The sequence below is a fragment of the Haliotis rubra genome, unplaced genomic scaffold (genome assembly GCF_003918875.1).
Source record: "Haliotis rubra isolate DU_JTF1 unplaced genomic scaffold, ASM391887v1 Scf42, whole genome shotgun sequence".
Taxonomy (NCBI): domain Eukaryota; kingdom Metazoa; phylum Mollusca; class Gastropoda; order Lepetellida; family Haliotidae; genus Haliotis; species Haliotis rubra.
Window position 1 is genome coordinate 2,976,275 of NW_025767102.1, and position 23,934 is coordinate 3,000,208.

General features: G+C 36.7%; 1 protein-coding gene across 1 annotated transcript in view; it reads right to left on the reverse strand.

Moving 5' to 3' along the window:
* Positions 1-480: 480 nt before the first annotated feature.
* The window catches only part of LOC124288524 (muscle M-line assembly protein unc-89-like), a 185,524-nt gene continuing 162,070 nt past the window's right edge, over positions 481-23,934 (reverse strand). Inside the window, 11 exon segments of the mRNA XM_046725046.1 lie at positions 481-5,597; positions 7,605-7,622; positions 11,792-12,088; positions 12,876-13,022; positions 13,433-14,062; positions 15,397-15,546; positions 16,312-16,469; positions 17,963-18,103; positions 18,208-18,378; positions 19,268-19,459; positions 22,165-22,589. Coding sequence (XP_046581002.1) covers positions 4,908-5,597; positions 7,605-7,622; positions 11,792-12,088; positions 12,876-13,022; positions 13,433-14,062; positions 15,397-15,546; positions 16,312-16,469; positions 17,963-18,103; positions 18,208-18,378; positions 19,268-19,459; positions 22,165-22,589 — 3,019 coding nt within the window. The 3' untranslated portion in view covers positions 481-4,907.

Below are 23,934 nucleotides of genomic sequence, written 5' to 3' on the forward strand. Positions count from 1 at the left end.
ACTGAGTTTTGTGCAGAGCTGGTTTGAACACACTTTCAGTCAGGTCAGCTTTAGCAGGAAGAAACCATACATGTAATGCAGGCAAAATATGCTGTGATTTCCCCACTTAAATCATACAAACAAGTATAACCTAGAAACATTGTCAGGACAAATCTGGATTCAAACCCATGAGCACTGGTCCCTGACACCTCTAAGGGAAGCAAGTCCAATAGCAAACTGAGTGAGTGAGTGCGCTTAGTTTTACGCCACCCAGCATAATTCCAGCAATATGGCGGCAGTCTGTAAATAATCGAGCCTGAACCAGACAATCCAGTGATCAACAGCATGAGCATCTACATAACTGGGATACAATGACATGTGTCAACCAAGTCAGCAAGCCTGACCACCTGATCCATTCGTCCAATAGCTGCGCCTCACATAACATGACTGTCCTGTCCCCACAAGATGGCCCCCAAAATGGCCCCCAGAATAGACAACATATTTGTTGGTAACATGTTTATTTTATTTCTGTAGAACTTTACAGCTCTGCATCAATAACATAAAAATACATAGAATAATAGGAAATACATGATTCGTGTATATATACAATGTATAAAACAATGTTTTTATTTACAACCATTAATATCCTTCTGGCGTTGAGAGGTGAGTATCCTTCCTGTACGACTTAGCTTTGCTGTATATTCAAAATAAATATGTTCTTAATGCAGATTCCCATATTTCATTATGATGATGAAAGATTAGTGATATACTTTCACCACAACCATTTTCACAAACTGATACATTTCATCCATTACTTGTCTGATATTTCAATGAAAGATGAAATGGTATATTCTTGCCTACTAGACCTTTAAAAGTTTATTAATAAATAATATCTATGAGACAGATTAATTTGAGATATTATATTACACTGAGAACAATAACAGATACATGTTAAAGATAGGTACATCTAGACATCTTTCATAAGTCAAATATTACATTATAAGATTAACCAAATTACATTCTAATGACTTTATATACCTTTAAACAGTAAGATATTAAAACAGGTTATTTAACTGAATATAATTAACATGAAAATGAGTTGAACACTGAAAACAGATTAAGGTTTTATAACATGTTTTGAATATTTATCACATTTACACTAACACAAAGTGAAAATACAATGTTAGGAATGTACGAGTGATTTTAAAGAAATGATTTGATGTTGTTCTATGACTTTTAGGCACAATTCTATTACCTATGTCAGATATCTGGAAAATATGCAAAGTTCTATGAACCCAAGATTCCCCTTTCCAAAGGTGCTGTCTTATCTTAATTCTTTGACAGGGTGGGGGTGCCATTGATTTTGTCATATGACCCCAGTCTAAAACATATTGCTTCTACTTTTCTTCCTTAGGAACTTTTTTCATATTCTTTGACAGGGTGGTTGGAATCTCTGATTTTGTCCGGAAAAAAGACAATCCCCAAGTTAAACAGTGAAACATTTCAGGGAGAAATGTGGGTATTTGTCAGATTTCAGGAAAAAGTATAATGGGAATTTGTCACATGACCCAAGTCTAAAACATACTGATTCTACTTTGTTCCTAAGGAGCAGTATATTTCATATTTCATATTCTTTGACAGGGTTGGGGGCACCTCTGATTTTATTGGGTAAAAGGACAATCCCAAAGTGAAACTCTGAAACATTTCACGGGAAAATGTGGGCATTTGTCATGTTGTCTTCATCAAAAACAAACTGATTCCTTTTTGGTTCCTAAGGTGAGGTGATGGGTGAGTTTAGTTTTATGCTGCTTTTAGCAGTTTTCCAACAATATCACAGCTTGGGACAACAGATATGGGCTTCACACATTATATCTGTTCTTATGGGACTGTCTATAGCATTTTCTCCGGGGGACCTCAGATTTTCTCAGAATGAAATAGATCCCCAACTGAAACGTTTTAATGAATACTACATGGGCATAACACTACAACACTGGGTCGGTGGGGTAGCCTAAAGGTTAAGGTGTTTGCTCGTCACGCCGAAGACCCGGGTTCGATTCCCCACATGGGCACATTGTGTGAAGCCAATTTCTGGTGTCCCCCGCCGTGATGTTGCTGGAATATTGCTAAAAGCGGCATAAAACCATACTCACTCACTACAACACTGTATTACATTTATTGTATTTTCACAATGTGTCAGGGCATAATTTTGTCAGAAAGGAAAATTAACAGGTACAGTTCTGAGATTTTTGTCCATTTGGGCCATATATACTGGAGTCGTACATTTATTGCACAAGCAGGTATACCTTCCCATCTGACCAAGCATGACTATACGGCAGTTCTCATTACTGGGACGTTAGATGTATTTACGAACAGCTAGGCATACATTACATAGTATCTTTATGTACGGGGTAATGATGTATCAAACGTAACTGTTACATCTTTTTACTTCTGATCATATGGGATTAACAACTGTAAAATCTTGAGTTCTTAATAATAATGCTTTTCTTCTTTTAATGTTACGGGTAGGTTGTCGAATGTATTTCTTGTGAACATTAACTACGATTATGTACATACACATTAATAGAAAACAGTTTACCATTAAAAACAATTGAATTTAATATAAATCACCTATGGAATGACAAGGGGAGATAATTATCATCTGTTATAATCCGGTCATAGCCCTCAATACAAACAGATGTACAAGGAACAACTTTATCGTGTATATCTGTATGAGGTAACTACCTAATTGTTTGAGAATTTAAAGCCACCATCACATTAGTAATGGTTCAGTCATATAGACCAGGGCCCTTATTCTCGAAATGTTCGTAGCCCTAAGAATTCGTAACTTTGATCGTAGCCAATGTGTTAAGAATGGGCTTAAGAGGTTTGTAGGGTCTATGAACATTTCGAGAATTGCTAGCCAGGGTATCAATTACAAAGAGATCTTAGGGCTAAGGTCATCGTAACTCCTATACCTGAACATAGACTTACGACTGGCTTAGCGCTAAGCGTAAGGTTGTTTTGTACAACAGTGCCCAGACTCGTGACTGGCAACATCTATACTGATCAATACTATAACTGACTTTTCCAGAATTGAATTTGAAATTGTATTTTTTTTAATAAATTAAGTTCAAATTTTCTAATTCTCTTTAGTAGAGTCTCAAAACAGTAATTCATAAAACGTATTCTTATAAATTATCATGTGGAAAAAACAGCATAAATAATGTTTAGAAATTCACATTTTGCCTTATTAATATGCCTAAAAACAGTTTATCTTGCATTTACAAATTGAAAGTAATCTTTGCTATCACCCACTTGACCACTTTCACGGTGTGCTGAAACTTTCTTAAAATTATTTCAGACATAGCACTTAATTTTCAACATAGAGTAGGTGATGAGCAAGGAACAGTATTCCAACTCTCAATGCTCTAGACTGACTATTCAGCGACTATTCACAGTTTAATGCTGAACAAATGACTTGCCACCTTATGTGGTGAATCCATTTTCATAACGGAAAATCATCACAGATTCGTAAAATTGGCATAACATAAAACTAAACATTAATTCACATGCAAGAACTGCGTAATTCCAGGTATCAGAATACCTGAAGACTTAAGGCTAAAATAAGACCACAAATCAAGTTATAAATTAACTCTGCCTATATCAAGATTTATCAGTATCATACATATTCACATTTTGGTGATGAGAGTGAAGTATTTAGCTGAAGCAACTGGTTGAGAATAAAGTGAAAATGACAATGTGGAAAACGTTATTTGACCCAACTCCCTGCTAAATCTTTATTTAAATTCTCATTAAAGTGACAAGGCCATACATAATTCAAATAATTGAAATATTTATGCCTTAGGCCCTAAAGTGCATATTGTCCTCATGCAATAATCCTTGTATAAATGCTATGGGCAAGTGTCAAGTTGCAAGCAAATCTTATTTTTACTGGAATACTGGTTTCCGTATGAAAATTTGCCTTGGCTGAAGTAAAATGCTTTTATGCAAATGTTTGATTTTAATGTGAAACCAAAATTTCTATGCACATTTTAAATCTTTTTTGCCATCATCACCAAATTACAAATTAATTCCAGCTGAACACTATTCATTTTTCCTTCGTATGCCATGTATCACACAATTAATATTGTATAAAAATATTTTGATTTTTGATTAATTTGAGTATATACACTTAAAATGCAAAAGCATCTATACACACACAGATATCACCAAAGCCACATAGATTGAGACTTTGAAAATTCCAATTAAAGTAATGACAAAGTCACAAATGGAATGTCATTGATATAATAGTTACAATCAATGTAATTTGTAAGCTGAGATATGATGTAACAGAAACATTTTCTGTAGACCCACGAACACATTGCAGCAAGACAAAAATGTAAAACCTCAGATCTTTCCATTCTTAATTGCACAAGAATATTTTCAAAAAGTACTGACATCAACTTTAAATTAAGAGTAACAACTGTATGTCATGAGTGAAAATGATTAAAAGATGTCTGTCAAACTAGAAAAATCCATAAAGCATTGATGTTTGTAATGAATATCTATTGTACATCTACCACCAGATCAACTGGAATTGAAAACCATCATGACGAATATTTCATGAACATAAATGGTACTATGACTAATATTTCATGAACCTTTATGGTACCATCATGATGTTCTTATGTGCAAAGACAGTCTGATACCCTGATATGATAGCCACTTAAGAAGAACTGAAAGACCATTTCCATTCATGACCTTTGAGGTGATCTTGACCAGGCATGTGAATGTCTGCTGGTTTTTATAATCCTATTGTCATAGTTTTTCCAAACAAAATTGGAACTGAAGTTGGAGTATTGACCGTCCAAACACAAGTTTTTTCTGATCCATGAACAGAGAACCCACTACAGGCACATCCAGCCTCATCAACAGTCAGCTTCATGCACCATCTCGGGAAATTCTTCAGAAACAGTTTCATCTGAAGTACTCCCGAAAAGGATTCTCTTTTCCCAGAATGCTGCTCTGGCTGATATGGCACCACTGCGGATTTTTGGAGTCTTTGGTCTTTCAGTGGCAGAGGTGTCCGGTCCTGGTGAAGTGGCTCTCAAGACCACAAGCTCCTGTTCTTGATCTGCTTTTCGGGGCACTGGAGTTGCACTTCTGACTCCAGTTCTATGAGCTGATGATGCACGAGGACTGGCAGAGTCAGGAGTGAAGGAAAAGGCTGGACCAGGATGCTGTGACTGTGCAGTCATGGTGATGCTAGAATGGGAAATGTTTGGGGAGGAAGCGGAAGAGGATGGTTCAGGGAAGATCAAAACGGGTTCTTTTCCTGGTTCCAAATCTTTGTATGTGGCTGGTAGAGTAGGATCTGGAGTTCTGGCAGAATGGGAAGCTGAAGGAAGGCTGACTATTTTATTGGCTTTATGTGTTTCAGGTTTTAGCGCTCCAAATGTGAAGTTCATTGAGGAGGAGCTGGTTTCAAGAAGAGTTTGGTCAGGGGAGTAGTCAAAGCTTTGATCATCCAACCGAGGTGACCCTGGAGATCCAAGCTCTGTTCTTCTTAGTCTTTCCAACTGTTCTTTAGGGACATGTCGCACAGTGATGCTGTGAATCTGAGGAAGTAAAGAAGTCTTTTGTTAAAATGAACATTGAGATCATTTATACAATAATAGAAACATGCACCTGAAATAATGGTACAAAACAGGTGTATTTCACACCTTCACAACTGATAACTTTTGGAACAGATGCTTGAAGATCAATAAAGAGAGAATACTTTTTATTCTCTAACTTGATGAAAAGGTGATCATGAAATGTGAAATCCTGTAGTTATATCACTATTTATACACAAAGATGCATCTTTACTAAAATTAATGGAAATTAGTACAAAATCAGAAAACCTGAAACCAAAATAATTCAACCGTTACCAAACAGTTCACACTCTAAACTCTTTATTAGCAAATAAAAAAATGACAACACTTAATTCAAACCCAAATCCAAAATTCATTTATCAGGAGGAATACTGAATTGAAACAACTGTATCTAATTGGTCATTGAAAGGGTTGAATTGTGAACTACTCAATCCTTGCTTGAAATAATCAGATTCAATTGTACGTTATAGTTGTAAGCACTTTGTTAGCTTTAACTGTCAACGTTGATGACGTGCTGCATGAATCAATTTGACAGATATTCAGTAAGATGTCAACATGGGTTGTAGTTACACCAGTGATAACAAGCTGTAGCAGGTGAACCTAGACTTAAAAGCACAGTTGTGTGATGCCAGAGTTATCTTCCCGTCTTGAGGGTGAAGATGGTGTTGGTGAATAAGTAAGTAGGGATCAATATTCCAGCAATATCCCAGCAATTATGGCATGGGGACACCAGAAATGAGGATTTGTAGAATTTGGGATTCAAACCCATGTCTGCAGCACAATGAGCCAACGCTTTAACCACAAGGCTACTACAAGCAGCACACTAGACTGGGTTCGATTCTGTCTTTGATTGCCTTAAAACTCATAGAAACAGAAAATGGTACAGTTTTATAATTACTGAGATTGGTTGTTGCAGTGAAGTGTTAATGCATTGCGTATATAAAAGACAGATGGAAGAAACATCCTCAAAAGAATTTTGTGTCATAGAATTTGTAAATTTGTAATGTTCTCTAAACATGCATATTTTAAAAAACAAAACAGTCAAATTACAAAATTTATCCTCATCAAGTGAATAGAAATATGAAAAAATATTAAACTCACAACAAAGTCAAAAATTAAAGATAAGACTGACTACTTCTTAATCCCTTCTAAAAGTACCAAATTGTAACTGTTCAAATCAAAGAAAAATATCCAATATTACGACAAATAAAACAAGAATGATTGGATTTACCTTTGTCAAATCATTCAGCATTTCTGGATATGAGATATACATATGTACATGACTACGATATGAATGTGTACAAGATAAAATGCTGAATCAGAAACTTTTTACAGATTAAAGGGATATAAGCAGTGAGTAAAGCAGTTAGCTTGTAGATCACACATTTGTATTAATATCTGCAAGAAGATGGAGATCTAAAAAGATGCAATAGAAGTTTTATAACTGTTGGACCTAGATTGTTACTTTCCTGCATAGAGTGCTCTTCATGTGTATAATTTTATTATGAATAAATTATTCGATGGTGCCAACTAGATTCAACATAAACTGAAAATAGGTACAAAAACCAGTCAAATAATGATAATTTCACTAACTACCTGGAAAATGTTTTCTAAAAATATTCATATCAGAGCTTACAAAATCCACAAACTGATATTAAATCAGTACAACTTAACCTTTCTGCTCAGATGAAAAATACATCTGGAGTCAAGACAATAGTTTGAACATTCTGACAAAAAGTGCTAACGATATGTTTTCAGTTTTCCTTTCACATTTTGACATTGAAATACCCAAAATGTTCTTAGCCTGATTCTGACAAAAACATTATATATTAATATGCAGTACATGTGATTTATATGTTCATTTATTAATCTCTATGCAGGAGAGGTCATGTTATGATATAAGACAGTTTAGCATAGACCTGAAATCTACGAAGACTTTACACGTCATCGCTTGTTATTGACACTACTTACCACGTTAGCAGATTCACGCTGCAAATTTTAATTAGAGTTTAATCTGCTGTATGTTCATAAGCCACTAACACAATACACTGTATGTACTCTATCATTCAGATCATATGTATGGCATCACACGATGCTCAAGTGAGGCTGTGTTCAACTGGGCATTCTGATCTGACCAAAACACTTCAAACAAGCCAAGAAAGAATTTCAAAGAAATGAATTTGATTTGATATTGGAGAAATCATTACAACAATATATAATTGGTTTCTTGTCTAAAACCGAACATTATGTCTTGTTGCGATCACAATGGGCAATGGAATTTGATATTTGAAGTGTTTGAGCTTCAGTGCCAGAACTTGTTCCACATGATCTGAAAGCATCCAGATTCTGGATGAAATAACTGATACTTCACCACAATATCTATACAGCTGTTTAGTATCACCTAGATACACAACTGTAGAATAAAATACTATAAGGGATAACCATCTACATTTTGTAAACATAACAGCCCAACAGAAGTAACATCCCTAAGATTTTGAACAAATATTTGACTTATAATCCGAACTCTATGTAACTGTAGAATAAAATACCATAAGGGACAGCCACCTGCATTTTTTAAATATAATGTGAAAATAAAAATACAAAAAGGGATAACACCTACACTTTATAAACATAACAGCCCAAGAGAAGTAACATCCCTAAGATTTTGAACAAATATTTCACTTATAAACCATCCCAACACTATGCAACTGTAGAATAAAATAAGATAAGGGATTACCCCCCGTATTTTGTAAATATAATGTAAAACAGCCCCAAAAGAAGTAACATCCCCAGGACTCTGAACAAATATGTCATATATAATCCCAACTCTATGCTCTTGACTGGACAAAATCTTAAGGATAATTTGGTTTTCCAAAAGGACAATAACTCAAAATACATCATTTGTAGGGTCTTGAATGGTTCACAGTATCTATCAGTTTCCATCATAGGAAGGAGTCATTGGAAGTGTCTATCTAATGTTACCCTTCAAATTAGCCCTAAATATCCTAAACAAATCCTTTATAACAAAACTATTTCTTCTGTTTAGTAGTTTATTTCAAAGAAGTCGTCTATAATTGAAAATCTCTGTAAAAAGATCATTAAACCTTGAATCCATTGTTTCAAAAAAACAAAACATTTTTTTCAAAAAATTGGTATGAATATAAATTAACACAACATGCCATTATGATAATATATACATATGATTCATGATTAATCATTTACATATTTTCGTTAATGGGGTATTGGTTTTGTATTTCTAAAAGCCAGTAACACTAATACAAAACCTTTAGTTGATCTGAAATATAAAGTATTGCAATAAACATGAGACAGTAAACATTAATAAACAAGACAACATAAGCAACTTAACAACAGCAAAATGAAGTCAGTGATTATTGTTTCACTACGTGATTTGGGACACGTTTCACATAGCAATCGTAGCACTATGATAGTCATAAGTCTAAAGTGTGTGAGTTAAAAACACCTTAGCTCTAAGGTCGCCATGGAAATGAACAAATGTGCAGTGCAGTATACTAGTAGTTAATGCCAATAATATATTTGGGGACACCCTCTGTTATCCAGAATATTATTTTCTTTCTAGTATAATAGAGGACCCTAACCAATTCACCACCTTAGTTTCGGTTTTAGCCAGAATTTAAATATGACAATACAAAAATAGCTATCCAATCAAATCAAGCCAGTGTTATACACTAAAACAATGGAGATGGTGTATGTAAACTCCCCAACAACCCTATGGTGGTGAATGAGTCTGAGGTATCTATACAGAAAAATGTGAATACGATACACTGGATAAAAGAGGTGAACAGCATGAGATGATCATATTTCGCAAAGGACATTTGTTCATTGAATTCCTCTGGAAGTTTTCCAGAAAGGTTCAGTTTGATGAAAATGAAACAAATTACTGGAGACAATTTGGTCTAATCCATTTTTAACATGGTACAAATTTCTTATACAACCAGATAATGTTTCAAGAAGGGTTTCAGGAGGAAAATAGTCTCTAGTTTTAGAACATTCGCAATCAGTTAGACAAATGAAAGATTTGTTGGATAAAATTCGCACTTATTCCAAATCTGAACTGAAAAAAATGGCAACTGATATTTGAGACAGCCTTGATATTCCAAGGTGAAATTGGTTGAAAGCGGATCTAAAATCTATTACTACAACTTCACAGTGACAGAATTCTGTTTACCTCAAATTTTGAGGTTCATCACTCATCAAACTGATCCTGTGTTAGCAGGAAGAGGCAGGTTACCAATATCTGCTGTTAGGCATCACATCACATCACAATACATTACCGACGTAACATTACTAGTTGCATGAAGAAGTACCTGGCACACAACACAAACCAAGCTCCAGCCCTCAAGTACAGATCAAGTGCCACTGTTTCACATTTAAAATTTCCAATATTTAATTTTTCCATTTATTATTTTACATTTATTATTTCAATTTTTTTTTTAAATTCACATTTAATGTATATGAATTCACTGAATAATAAAGCAAGTACCAAATTACAAAACTGTATATGGTTGAATTTGCATAGAAGAAACAATGGCTCCTCATCTGCACAGTTAATGCTCCAAGCATCCCACTTGTTAGACAAGGCCAACAGGCCTACCCAAGCATGCAACTTCATAAGCAGTGATTGTTAGTACATGTTAGTAACTTGGTCCCATATGGTTTCTCAGTATTGACCAGAAATGCTGAGAGATCTCTAATCTAAACAACCTAATCGTATTGACTGCATAACATTTTGCATCTACCTTTGAAGATCGGCATCCAACTAACTTAAAATGCAAACTGAAGAATTCAATGTTACTGATAATCATAAAATTTGTCATTTTCACAATCTTTTAAGAACATGCAATTTCATGTCTTTCCAATTATTCATATTAAAAAATTACATTACAAAACAACCTGCACATCACTTACAACCAAGTCAGCATTTCTAGTCAAGACAAGACACAGTTCCTATACGGCTGCCCCGAAACAGCCACTATGCAAGCACAGACAGAGCAGAGATGACACATTGTCACAAGAACTCATCGAAAATGTCCAAAATTCCACATGTACAAATGTGTACAAATGTGTACCAATTTGAGTAGATTTGACAATTGTTAGCAAAGTTCATCTCTGGTAGTGTCATTACAGACTACATACAGCACATATACACATTGAATAACAAAAGTATTTTGTACAAGGCAGTCTCAGTGATAGGACATCGTAGACCCATGTCATGGATAAGGAGTGAGTGAGTTTAGTACTACGCCACTGTCAGCAATATTCCAGCAATATCACGGCGGGGGACACCAGAAATGGGCTTCACACATTGTACCCATGTGGGGAATTGAACCCGGGTCTTCGGCATGCTGAGTGAACGCTTTTACCACTAGGCTACCCCACCGCCCCATGGTAAATGAAAACAAACAGCCCCAGCTAAGATCCCTGTCGTTGGACCTGGATATCATATCAGTAGCAGTGTTATAATCGGACTTCGATATCATCAGACCTGAATATTATGATTATCCATCAGAGGAAGACTATAGGAACACTATATTTACATTTGCTTGGATAAAAAAATCACATCTGGAGTGATTTATGGAAAAAGGCCAGAATTTTCAAGTTTATTTTGATGTGGAAATAAATCACAGTCAGTAAAGGTGAAGGACATCTGGTCATAAAATATGGTGCCAAGACACGGTAACTCTACCTATGTAACGACACGTAATTCTACCTACTTTGACCTAAGACTTATGATGTTCTTAGCACTAAGAGTGTTTGTTCAAATGTGACCATAGCATCTTAGTACTTTGACCATCATAAGTCATCATAAAGTCATAGCACTGAGGTCGACCTTGTTAAACAAAACAAAACAGAGCATAAAGCATATGTATAGCACTAGTCTGACTGTGCCAGATCATTTGAATTGTAATCACAGTATTGTGGTTAGACAGCAGTTCCAAGCACTACTTCCCTTAAAGCATGTGTCCATGTGCAGTTTTAACTGGTCAAGTGCTGGTCAACAGCACCCGATATGAGTCATGGGTACATGGTGCACAGAAACCTACTCTACATGGTGGGGTTATGGAGAGCCATGCAGCACCAGAAGCGAACACAACACACAAAAGTCAACATTGGCTAACCCGTTGGAAGGATCCGTCTCCAAAGTCCTCTTCTTTTGGTTTCGAGAACATGGCCCGTAGGCGATTAACTGATGGAAGCTCAATCCCAGAATCGGCATCAAATTCTCCTCGGCTTTCTGGAACCTCGTCCTCACAGGTGTGTCCAACCAGGACTGTTGGCGGAGGACGCTCTCGGATGGAGGATACACCTGAGTCAATGGACAGTCTCGGAGAAGACAGCTGGCTGTCTGCTCTTGGAGAGAGCGATGACTCTGATGAATCATGAAGACGATTCACTGTCTGCTCAATGGTGCCAACCTGGAAACATGGAATTCAATTAACTGTCTTTCTGCCAATACAGCTGCAGTTTGTTGTAAATGTATTTTTTGCAAACATCAACTTCTGGTAAAGTTTCAACTATACTTTTGCACTGGATCACATAAAATACACAGATTGCATCTTCATTTTAGGCCAGACCAATTTTATTTCTTGTTTTACGGATTTTTGTCCTCAGAAATCCAAAAGGCAGGAGGGAAAATAAACAAAAAATAAAAATCACTAGTCAAAATAATTTTCCTTTTAATTACTAAAAGTATTTTGGGGGCAATTTATGAAGTTTAGATGGGAGAAAAAACACTTTTTTTTAAGTTTACATAAAAATGTGAGGATTATATTTTTTGAGCGGGGTAAAATTCATTTATTTTTTTTCCCTTATTCTTGAAAAAATACAACCGACGGATCCGTAAAACAAGAAATAAAATTGGTCTGGCCTTACAATGTAAAATAAACAAAAAATTATCACCTTAATTTGAACTGAATTATTCTCAAGAAGCATTACCAAAATGTCAAAATACATTAATGAATAGAATCAGGAATTCTTGGTCTTTAGTCACCATAGACTGTATATGCTACGTCAGTTTCTCTTTTGACACAATTTTTTTATAAACATTCTCAACCACGACTAAATTAATATATAAACCTACAAAAGCCAGGGAATTAATATGTTCACGTCTACTTATCATAATTTAAATGTTATGATGAACAAAACTGCTTAAGGCCGTGTAATAATCAGTTCTCTACTCCATGCTCTAGCATTTATCACAACCTGTCGTTCACTCTGAGCAACTTGTGCAACAGCCTTTGCCACTTCATCTTCCAGATCTGACATCTGACCTTTGCCAGAGGTCACTCTAGACTCAAGGTCACGTACCCGATCCTCAAGGCTGTAAACTTTCCCAGCCGCCATGTAAATCTAGGAAAGGAATCAGGTGTTCAACAAAGTTGTACTATTTGTTGTTATCTATATACAGTATGCTCAGTTTTTAACGTCTATTTATGAAAAACATACTTGTTAAAAGAGGCAGAATGTCTTTTCTGTCCTTGTAATGTGAAAGATCACAAATTGAAAAAAACCGACTCAAGCCCCCCAAAAACTAACAATACAAAAACTATGTTTCAATATCTGCCTTGGCATATCTATTTTCTATGTCCAAAGCTAGAAGGAAATGTTCAATTATATTTGAAAATCAATTCAATTTCACAAAAGACAAAAATGATTGCACATCTTTCATCATTTTTCAGAGGTTTCATTTTATACCAATGTCTTAATTATTAACCAAATGCATTCTTATTAAAAAACTTCTTTTTTTTATAAAATCTCACCTGTTCTTCCGCATTTTCAACTGTTTCTTTTCTGTTAACAATTTCAGCCTGTGGGGAGTAAAAATCCGTTTTCACCTCCCACTTTTTCTTCCCACTTGATTTCAACTCGTAATCTCTGCCATAACGACTATCATCCACACCTTTGGACCCAAAGTTGACTTTTTCTTCCTTAACAGGGTCATTAGACTGATCACATGGTTCAGCAGGCAAGTTGAATTTCACACTTGTTGGTGAGAGGGATCGTTCTCGATGTCCACTCGGCGAATCATTCTTCTTACCTAGAAAACCCGACATGTCCGATTCAGTCTCACCAAACGAGAATTCTTTCACATTCTTGAATCGATTTTGCCGATCACTAACGTCCTGAGTGTCATTTGAGGTAGCACCATTATTTTTCCCTGAATCATCAAAGCTGTTCAAAAACATGAAGGAGTCAGTGGACGCTGTTGACATGTCGTCATTGGCGTTGTTGTTCCTCGTGTCCGTCTTCAGCGTATCCCCAAAGCGGGGAGTACTTGTCATGAAATCGTCACTCGATGTCTCTCTTTCATTCTGAATTATTTCCTCCGCTGTGCGTAAAACATTCAAAGCGGATGACGTCAACATGCGAACATTTTTGGCTGCTTTCTCCTGTCAAAAGAAATGATTTTAATGAAGGCAAAGTTGACCATGCATGAAATTAACGATGTGATTTTCACAAAGGTTGTAGTCATTAAGTCTGTAAGAAGCAGGTTGATTTGTCTCATGTTCATGAAGCCACAACGATTTGATCACGTTTGTCAGAACAGACAAAACTTCATCATTTTTTATGAGAATTGTATATTTGTGGTGACTTTGTGACAAAGCACAGGTCACTACATCCAGCTATTGAACAATTTAATTAGCATATTGTTCTGGACATTCAAATCTCTCTCGCTGAGTGAGTGAGTGAGTTTAGTTTTACGCTGCTTTTAGCAATATTCCAGCAATATCACGACAGGGGACACTAGAAATGGGCTTCACACATTGTACCCATGTGGGGAATCGAACCCGGGTCCTCAGCGTGACGAGCGAACGCCTTAACCACTAGGCTACCCCACCACCCCTCTCTTGCTGAGGATCAGTCAAAGAATTGATCAGCTTCAGTCTAAACATCCGTATCTGATCACTTTTCATAAGTTGACAAGATGAAAACAAAATGAGTGAAAACAAATAATCATAAACTTAAGTAAAATTATGAAAAAAACAAAATCTAGTATAGCCAAAGCAATGTGAATGAAAGCAATGCACTGTTAGTGGTCGCTACTAACTACAAAAACTATTTTTTGATTGTTCTTTCTTCAATGCCTGTTCTACATTAAATATCAGTAGTTGTTTGGTAACACAATGAAAGATTGCATCACAGCAGCTTCTCATTTTTGAATGAGTGAGTGAATCAGGTTTTATGCCGCTTTTACCAATATTCCAGCAATATTACGGACACCAGAAATGGGCTTCACACATTGTACCCATGTGACGAATCGAACCCAGGTCTTCAGTGTGATGAGCAAATGCTTTAACCACTAGGCTACCCAACCACTCCCTGTGGCATGGTATCTCAGTAGGCTTGGATAATAAATCTGATATTAGTCCTGTCAAGTACAAGCAGCCAAACACACGTTTACGTCAAATCTCATTTCACCTCATCCCTAATTCTTGCACTTTCAGTGAGTGAGTGAGTGAGTGAGTGAGTGAGTGAGTGAGTGAGTGAGTGAGTGAGTGAGTGAGTGAGTGAGTGAGTGAGCTTAGTTTTACGCCACACTCAGCAATATTCCAGCTATACGGCGGCGGGCTGTAAATAATCAAGTCTTGACCAGACAATCCAGTGATCAACAGCATGAGCATCGATCTGCCCAATTGGGAAACGATGACATGTGTCAACCAAGTCAGCAAGCCTGACCACCCGATCCCGTTAGTCCCTGTTAGAAGTATCAGCGACATCTTACCCTTGCCCTATAATCCTCTATAGCTTCAAGACCTGATGTGTCACCAAGGCGGTCGTCAAGACTAAGGTTGTTATTTTCTTCATCAATCTTCCCCTCCAGGTCAGTGAGCTCCTTGTCCATGATATCCAGATTGTCATTAAGGAATGACAGCTGCATGAAGCAATTAGTAACTTGTTAGAAAATTAGAAAAAATTTCAGCTCTAAACTACAATGAATCTACATGATTGTGAATGATTAGTAGAGCTAAATGCACTAATATATAGATTTTAAGTTCGGAATCTCCCAACTAACTACGGCTTCTTTTCATTTCAAATCTTGATGCATGCTCCAATGAAAGCCTTACATTTTCAGAGACAAGGGGTTATTGTACAAAATAGTTTCAATTATAAGATGACTATGACTCTGACATCTGATGAAGAGGTATTCAATTTAATGATTCAAAGGCAAAAATATCTGTTGTAGATGACTTAAAAGAAACATTTCTTTAGGCAACAAGGAATTCATGTCCTTCATGTTGGATGTAAGAAAAGTTTTTATGAAACTTCTTTCAGCAGCTTTACTTTTTCACTTTTCAAAGCTTTTGAAGAAACAGACTTTTTTTAAATTTGGGAATGGAAGCATTTATTGCTTGGGAATTAAATTTTTAGCTAGAAGTGATGTGCTCGTTAACATAAAATTGACACTCGAGTTATGAGTTGAATACTTTTAAAGAATAAAACAAAGATTTCAATAAATATAGACATTTGACACAGACTTAAACAATAATGGCAATGAAATACAGTGAATACTTCGATATAGAATTAAAACATAAATCATTTACAAATTTTAGGAACTTAAATGTCGGTCAGCAGTGGTGAGATATTATTTTGTAGAGTCAGCACAAATGTCATGACAATATTATCTCACTGAACTCACCTCCTCGGCAGTACCCAGCATCTTCTCTGCTGTGGAAGTGATGTCAGTACGAGCAGTTAACACCTTGTCACTCAGGTTGGTCAGATTCTGTTCATTCTTCCTCTGCTGGACGGAGGGTGTTGATGAAACCACCTGGCTCCCTGTCGGTTGTATTGAATCTGTATACAAAACCAGACTTACACTGAATGTGGCACAGAAAAACATTCTATCACTCAAAATCACTTCTGATGTTTCAAAGACATACATGTTGAACGTCTGAGGTTTGGCCAGGCACTAACTTCATTTATGAAACACCCTCATGTAAAAAAGTAATAACTTTTTGGAGTGTTTGATTAAACCCCTATTAATAAGGCTCACTGGGCTTCAGCATATAATACCCCAATATTGGAAACTATGACCTGGTCTTTGACCATGAAAAAAATTATCAGCGGATCCTGACAATGCAAAGGGAGGCCACTCTTATAAAAACATTTGTAATGGTTTAGATGAGTAGTAAATTCTGACAACCAAGAGAAGCAAAAGCTGTCAGTCACACCTGTTTAGGAAGAGTGAGTGAGTTTAGTTTTACACTGCTTTTAGCAATATTCCAGCAATATCGCAGCAGGGAACACCAGAAATGGACTTCACACAATGTACCCATGTGGAGAACACACAATGTACCCATGTGGGGAATCGAACCCAGTATTTCAGCGTGGTGAGCGAACACTTTAACCACTAGACTATGCCACTGCCTCTCTAGGAAGACGGTGCCTTCCCAAAACACATATATACACAATTTAAATTTTTATTTATAACAGTTTTATCAAAAGTGACATAAATATATAAATACAGAAATGAAAATTCTAATCATTGACATATTGTAACGGTTCACTGGCAGTAATTGTTTAGCATTCCAGCTGTTCTTCTCCTTTGTTGTCATGTGATATCACTGACTGAGTTTTAGTTTTACGCTGCTTTTAGCAATATTCCAGCAATATCACGGCGGGGGACACCAGAAATGGGCTTAACACACTAACGGGATTCTGGTGGTCAGACTCGCTGACTTGGTTGACACATGTCATTGTATCCCAATTGGCGTAGATCGATGCTCATGCTGTTGATCACTGGATTGTCTGGTACAGACTCGATTATTTACAGACCGCCGCCGTATAGCTGGAATATTGCTGAATGCAGTGTAAAACCAAACTCATTCGCCTAAAATGAAATAAATGCCAGAAGAGACATGAAAGTCCATGTATAAAGATAAAGTGAGTGAGTGAGTATGGTTTTTATGCCGCTTTTAGCAATATTTCAGCAATATCATGGCCGGGGGGACACCAGAAATGGGCTTCACACATTGTACCCATGTGACGAATCGAACCCAGGTCTTCAGCATGACGAGTCAATGCTTTAACCACTAGGCTACCCCACAGCCCCATGAAGACAAAGAAGAAGTAGTATTTTAGCTCACAGTCTCACAGTCCCTGAACCACATTAATTCCCCTACTGCCAAGCCCTATCTGCAGTGCTAAAGCCCTAAATAAAGCAAGTCAAGATTTCCTCAAGTTCTGAATCTCTGGTCGCCCTGGGGCTCCATTTCAATTTAAATTGGCTTGTTTGTTACTATCAAAATCATATATATTCAGAGATTAAGCTTTAGTCTACAACTTACCCAAATGATCCGAATCCACAATAACTTCAGCTGTAGACTTAACATCTCCTGCAATGTTTTTGGCAACAACTGTGTACTCCGCATCATCATCAAGGGTGGCATTGTCGATCGTCAAAATGTAATCACGGTTCCCAAATTTTTCTGAAAACCAAACAACAAAACATTACAAACTTCATCAACTCACCTATTTCATGACTTAATTCCTTTCACTTTCTTAAAAATCTCAAGCCTGAAAACATGCTCACCTAGTCTGCAAAATTTGCTGTTCTTCAGCAATTTTCCATCTTTGTACCAGGTGACCCTGGGCTGAGGGTAACCTTTGACCTTGCACCTAAACTTTACACTCTGACCCTCCTTGACCTCAACGTCTTTGATGTCCTTGATGAACTCCGGCTTCTTGAGCTCTTGCTTGTTATCTGGAAGAGGAAGGAAAATAGTCTGAGGGTTCATTACATGACAGGTTGAGGGAACTGATTGTCTGTAACATGACTAGAGGAAACAGGAAAAAGATGTTTATCTCTAGCACTGATACAGATTAAGCAAACATATTAATTCACACAGAACTAGCTAAAGATCCTTATGCCTTGTCTTTCAGGAAAGAGCAAAATTACTCAATTCATGTTAGTATTACTTTAAATATGACATACACTATGCGAAAGAACATCTAATCAATCTAGTCACACACATACATTTGTACCATACCATCACAAAGATCTTAAGTCCAGGTTGCAAATATTAATGATAGCACCCAAGACATTCCAGTTCACTCTGAAATGGACTCCTGTAAATCTCGCATTCTTCAAAGTGCCTGGGTCCCAATCCACAAAGCATTAGTAACATTACAACCTATCGTAACTCTATTTTACATGGATGGCTTATGAATGACGTAATGCTATGAACAATTTGTAGATAGGATCCCTGGATAAGTAAACAAGTAACCCACAGTTAAAGTAGAAATATGCACCACCGTCTACTTCTGGTTTAGAAATAAGTATGATGTTTTTCAGTGGCATTTAGAAGTTGTACATTGACGTCAAAGATATTTTTATGGATTAAACTTCTTTTTTAATTTCTCTCACGACGTTTCGAGACCATTCCAGGTCCCTTCATCATGAGTTCACCTGATGAAGGGACCTGGAATGGTCTCGAAACGTCGTGAGAGAAATTTAAAAAAGAAGTTTAATCCATAAAAATATCTTGGACGTAGAAATAAGTAGTTCAGACTGAAAAAATCTCATTGTAGCTTGGTTCATGCATACTGTCATGTATGAATTACAACCATTGCTGAACATGTATTCAGTTTACCTGTGATGGTGACTATGAAGTACTGGGTGCACTTTCCCTGGTCACTCAGGGCTATACACATGTACTGGCCAGCCTTGTCCTTGGTCAGGTTGAACAGGGTGATGGTGTGCTTGTCCCCATCACTGGTGACCTCAACGTCCTCAGAGTCCTCGAGTTCCTCAACTTCTTTGTTCTCTCGGTACCAGAACACATCTGTAAGGGGAGGTAACTCAATAACACATCTGTGAGGGGGGGTAACTCAATAACATCTGTGAGGGGAGGTAACTGAGTAACACAACTGTAAGGGGAGGCAACTCAGTTATGCATATATCTAGGGAGATTACTCAATAACAGCTGTAAAGGGAGGCAGTTAAATGCAATATATATAGGGGAGATAACTATGTGCCATTTGGAATGGGAGGTAACTCAGTAATACCAGTAGGGGGAGATGATTTAGTGATAACACTTCTGTAAAAGGAGGTAAGTTTTGTTTCACAGCCTGCATAAAGGCCAACTTCACACTATGCCTTCAGCTATGAATTATAATGACACTTAACACTTTCAACAATGTGGTACAGAGCAAAACTGTAGCATGTGAGATATATGAGATGTATATGCTAATGGAACATGAGTGAAGGCTGAGTATTTTATATATGACAAGATACCCTGTTACCACATAATTCAAGCTCCAACTTATACTGCTTACATTCTCACATAGGACTGAATATTTTGGGAAGTTGTGATGTTTGTCATTTCTTTTTCAATTCCAGAGATACCAAGATTGACTCTTCAAAATCACAAACATACACAAAATGTTTTTCATTTAATCAGAGCACAAGACATTCTATGCCTCTCTTGGTAATATAATATAGCATAGGAAAGACCCAGAAACATGCATGCACAAAGCATAGAGTTCATCTGTCTAACAAAGTCATTCAAGCCTTTCAAGTCAATATGAAATAGATGAAGAAAGTGTTGGAGATAGATGATGTATTACATAAAATATAAAAAAACATGTCACCAATATGTGAGGCAGCTGTCTGCTCACACTACACCCATGCAAAAAATATCATAAATAATATCTGTAGCCACAATAAAGAGACCAGATACGGAAACAATGTCCATGGCAGCATTCTTTATCAAATACGCATTACATCTGTCATGACAGGGGCCAAGAACTTTGGGTTTCATGCTTTTGTCTCATGTTGGGAATAAAACCTGAAGTATCTGTGTGACGAGCAAACACCCTCACTACTGGGCTATCCTATGGCCCAGTGAGTCTGTTTTACATCTCCTTTTCACCATTATTCCTGCCGTTTCATTAGGAAAAGTGAGAAGAGCCATCACCAGAGGGGAGTAAAACTCTTATCGTCAGATTGAGGACTGAATGTCCGAACTACCCAGTCACCATGCTCCTGACTAATGTGAGTTGATCATTTAGACAACTTTCAACAGTATTACAGCTATACAAAACAGGGTTTGCAGGCCTTTTCTATAAAAACCCATTTAATCATTTCGCACTATTATGAAGTTCATGACCGAGGCTCAGTCACACAAGATGATGGCAATGATATAATAGAGGTAGAGGATTTTGACAGCCAAGGGTAACTCTGCATCCGTTTCATGAAGTGTTTAAAATAAGAGTATCAAATGCACAAAAAAAAAGAAAAAATGACAGAAAGGACTGGAAAACATGAAGTGAAACCATCTAATGTTCTACATCACGAAAAGGACAAAACAGAGTACTAGAACGATACTTCCTGGAATCTTCATGGTTGAATGGAAAAAAATATATGAAACATATTATGACAAACACCAGATGACCATGATTCAGCTACTTCAGACATGTTCAAACAATAATGATGCATTATATATAGATATATTTCTAAGAAGCTTTGGTCCAAACCATCTTTAAATAATGTAGACAACCTACTGTTCATAAATGTTGGGAATATCTCAATAATTTGTAGCATATAGGACATCATCCTTGGCACACAGGGGTATGATTTCAATCGGTATTAATCTCAATTTTAACAATTTGGTGGCTTGGAATGAGTGAGTTGACACACATTTTTAGGCACATTGCTACAATAAATATATGGTGATATATATATATGCAGATGTGGATCGTATATTGGGATGATTTTGTCTTTCACTCCATCCCTTTGTTTTGAGAATGATTAACTCCAAGTAAGAACTGAATCATTCTTAGCAGGAAATGAATCTGAGGAAATAACAGTCACCATGCATTGCAAATAGCTGCAACACTATCCCTCAGAATATTAAATGTTCATCCTCAATAATGTGTTAATGATCTCGGGCATGTTAACAGTGTTTACTAAAATAATCCCCTGTGTGCCAAGGATGGTACATGGATATCAACAGCCTGGCATATAGACCTTCATCCACCTTTCTTACCAAGTTTTGGTGGATCTGAAAACAATTGTAATTCATTGAAAGAGATGACTGTGTCTCCAGCATCAGATATTTTGTGTACGCGACACAATTCCAAACCATCACATCTGGACTATGGAATAACACAGAAAGTCATCTTATCAAAACTTTGTCATAAGCTGTAAGAAGTTCATCAAAATATTTTTGGGAGAATTCAGATTAAAAGATATTTGATTACAATTTACTGTGGAGTTAAATATGTTTTAAAAATGCTGTTTTTTATGGCTTCATGTAAAAAAAATGTGTGGTCAAAGCTAATGTTGGTTTCTGTTTTCATAAATCTAAGCCAAAGTTGGTTTACACTTTCATGAATTTTCCTGAACAGATCTGTTAAAAACAACACAATATGAAGAAACAGTTCAGAACCATTTGCATAAAATTTTGTTGATAAACTATCTTGCTCATTTAAGTATTCCAAATATTCTCCTTAAGTGATCACATGCACGAATATTACAATGACTTACCAATAGCCGAAGTTCCACCAACTCTACACGATATTTTCAGAGGCTCGCCTTCTGCAATGGTAACACTCTCTGGCGGCAGAATAAACGTTGGATCATCTCCTTCAGCAGGAACAAATTCCTCTGTTAGTTTCAGAGGTTCCGGTTCAGCTTTAGACTCAGTACCTTGTACTGCTGTCCCCAACCCTCCATTATTGCGTCCCAGAATTGGGCCCGACTCAGTCCGAAGAGCACCAGTTAAGATTTTAGAGTTAACCCCCGAGTCCGCATCTGAGTCTGTTTGTGCGGAAGTTGTGGAGTGTTTCCGAGATATTCTAGCAAGTTCCTCAGAGGTTTTTGCGTAAAATGTGTTTTCATCATCACTCAAGTCTTCAGCACTATGTCCCTGAGCATCTGTGTCTGAGAGATCTGAGAGCTGGTCAGCATCCCTGGGAAGAGGAGGAAATATTTTACTGCATAAATCGTCTGATTGCAACTGACAGAACTAAGTGTATCATCATTGTGGATGAGAGATTGACTTGAACTAAAGCTGATAAGAACACTATGTTAGTCCACATGACCTTGGTTATTAACTTCCAACCCTGGCATGAAAATGGTATTCCAACTCATCATCATTGTATCCTTATATGACAAGGGGAAGCAACTCATTACATCTACAACTGAGCCACCCATGCCCATGTTTTAAGTTAGTACCATCATGTACCATCATGTACTATTGGGTTGTTATTATCGTCCAAAACATTTCATAGTTTTCTTGGTAAAAATAAGGTCATGAAATAAGTATGTATTTTTCAAAGAAATAAAACCTATATCGTTACAATCTGCATACAAATGCTGGAACAGAACAGACAAACAAGTGGTTGAAAGCATGAGACAACATTTGTCTCGATCTGGCAACACCCATCCATAAATAGCCATTCTCAGAGGCAACTGTGAACACTTGATCCTCATTAATAGAGAACAGTATTCCGGCCCCAAGCACTGTGACCAAGCCTATTTAATTCCAGTTGGTGAAATACCATTCCTGACAAACACCTTCAAACAGCCATGTTTTCAATAAGCTGTAGACACAGATACCAACTACAGCTACAGATAATATACCAAAAAATGCCCACTGATCATGTGATAATTTTTATTATAATCTTCACACAACCATTAAAAAAGTATAATGTAACTACAAAATACATCAAATAGTACCATCAAATAGTTTCTTTAGCCAGGAAAACAATGGAATATACTACTCAACTTTTGTTAGGGAGTAAAGAATTTGACTTAAAGAATAAAACTGCAGCAACTGTTTTCATGTTTATTCAGTGAGCTAAGTTTGATACCACTTTGAAAGTATTTCAGTTATATCAGTGAGAGGCATATAGAAGTTTGAGCAGTAAGGAAGGATAACTATTTATGGATGATCAACTTCTTTATTACAGTCACAGAGCGACGTTTTGGTGTAGGTTCTAACACCGTTATCAAGCAAGTGATGTACAATGTTAACTTCATCGTGGAGCAGAGGCCGAAGTGAAACAGGTTTTAGATGTTTGAAACCGACAAACTCAAGTATTAAGTTGACCAGAAACATAAACTGAAATACTTGGACCTGCAATTATATCTGAACAGTGAGTTGCATCACTTACAGCTTTGTCATCTGTGTCTCCTAATATATATTTACCAACTGACTTGGCGAAAAGTTTTTTTCTTGATCACAAAAGTTGAGCAGTAAAGCAAGTATCAATATCTGCGATATTTGGAAGCCTTAACATTTGCAAACCCCCA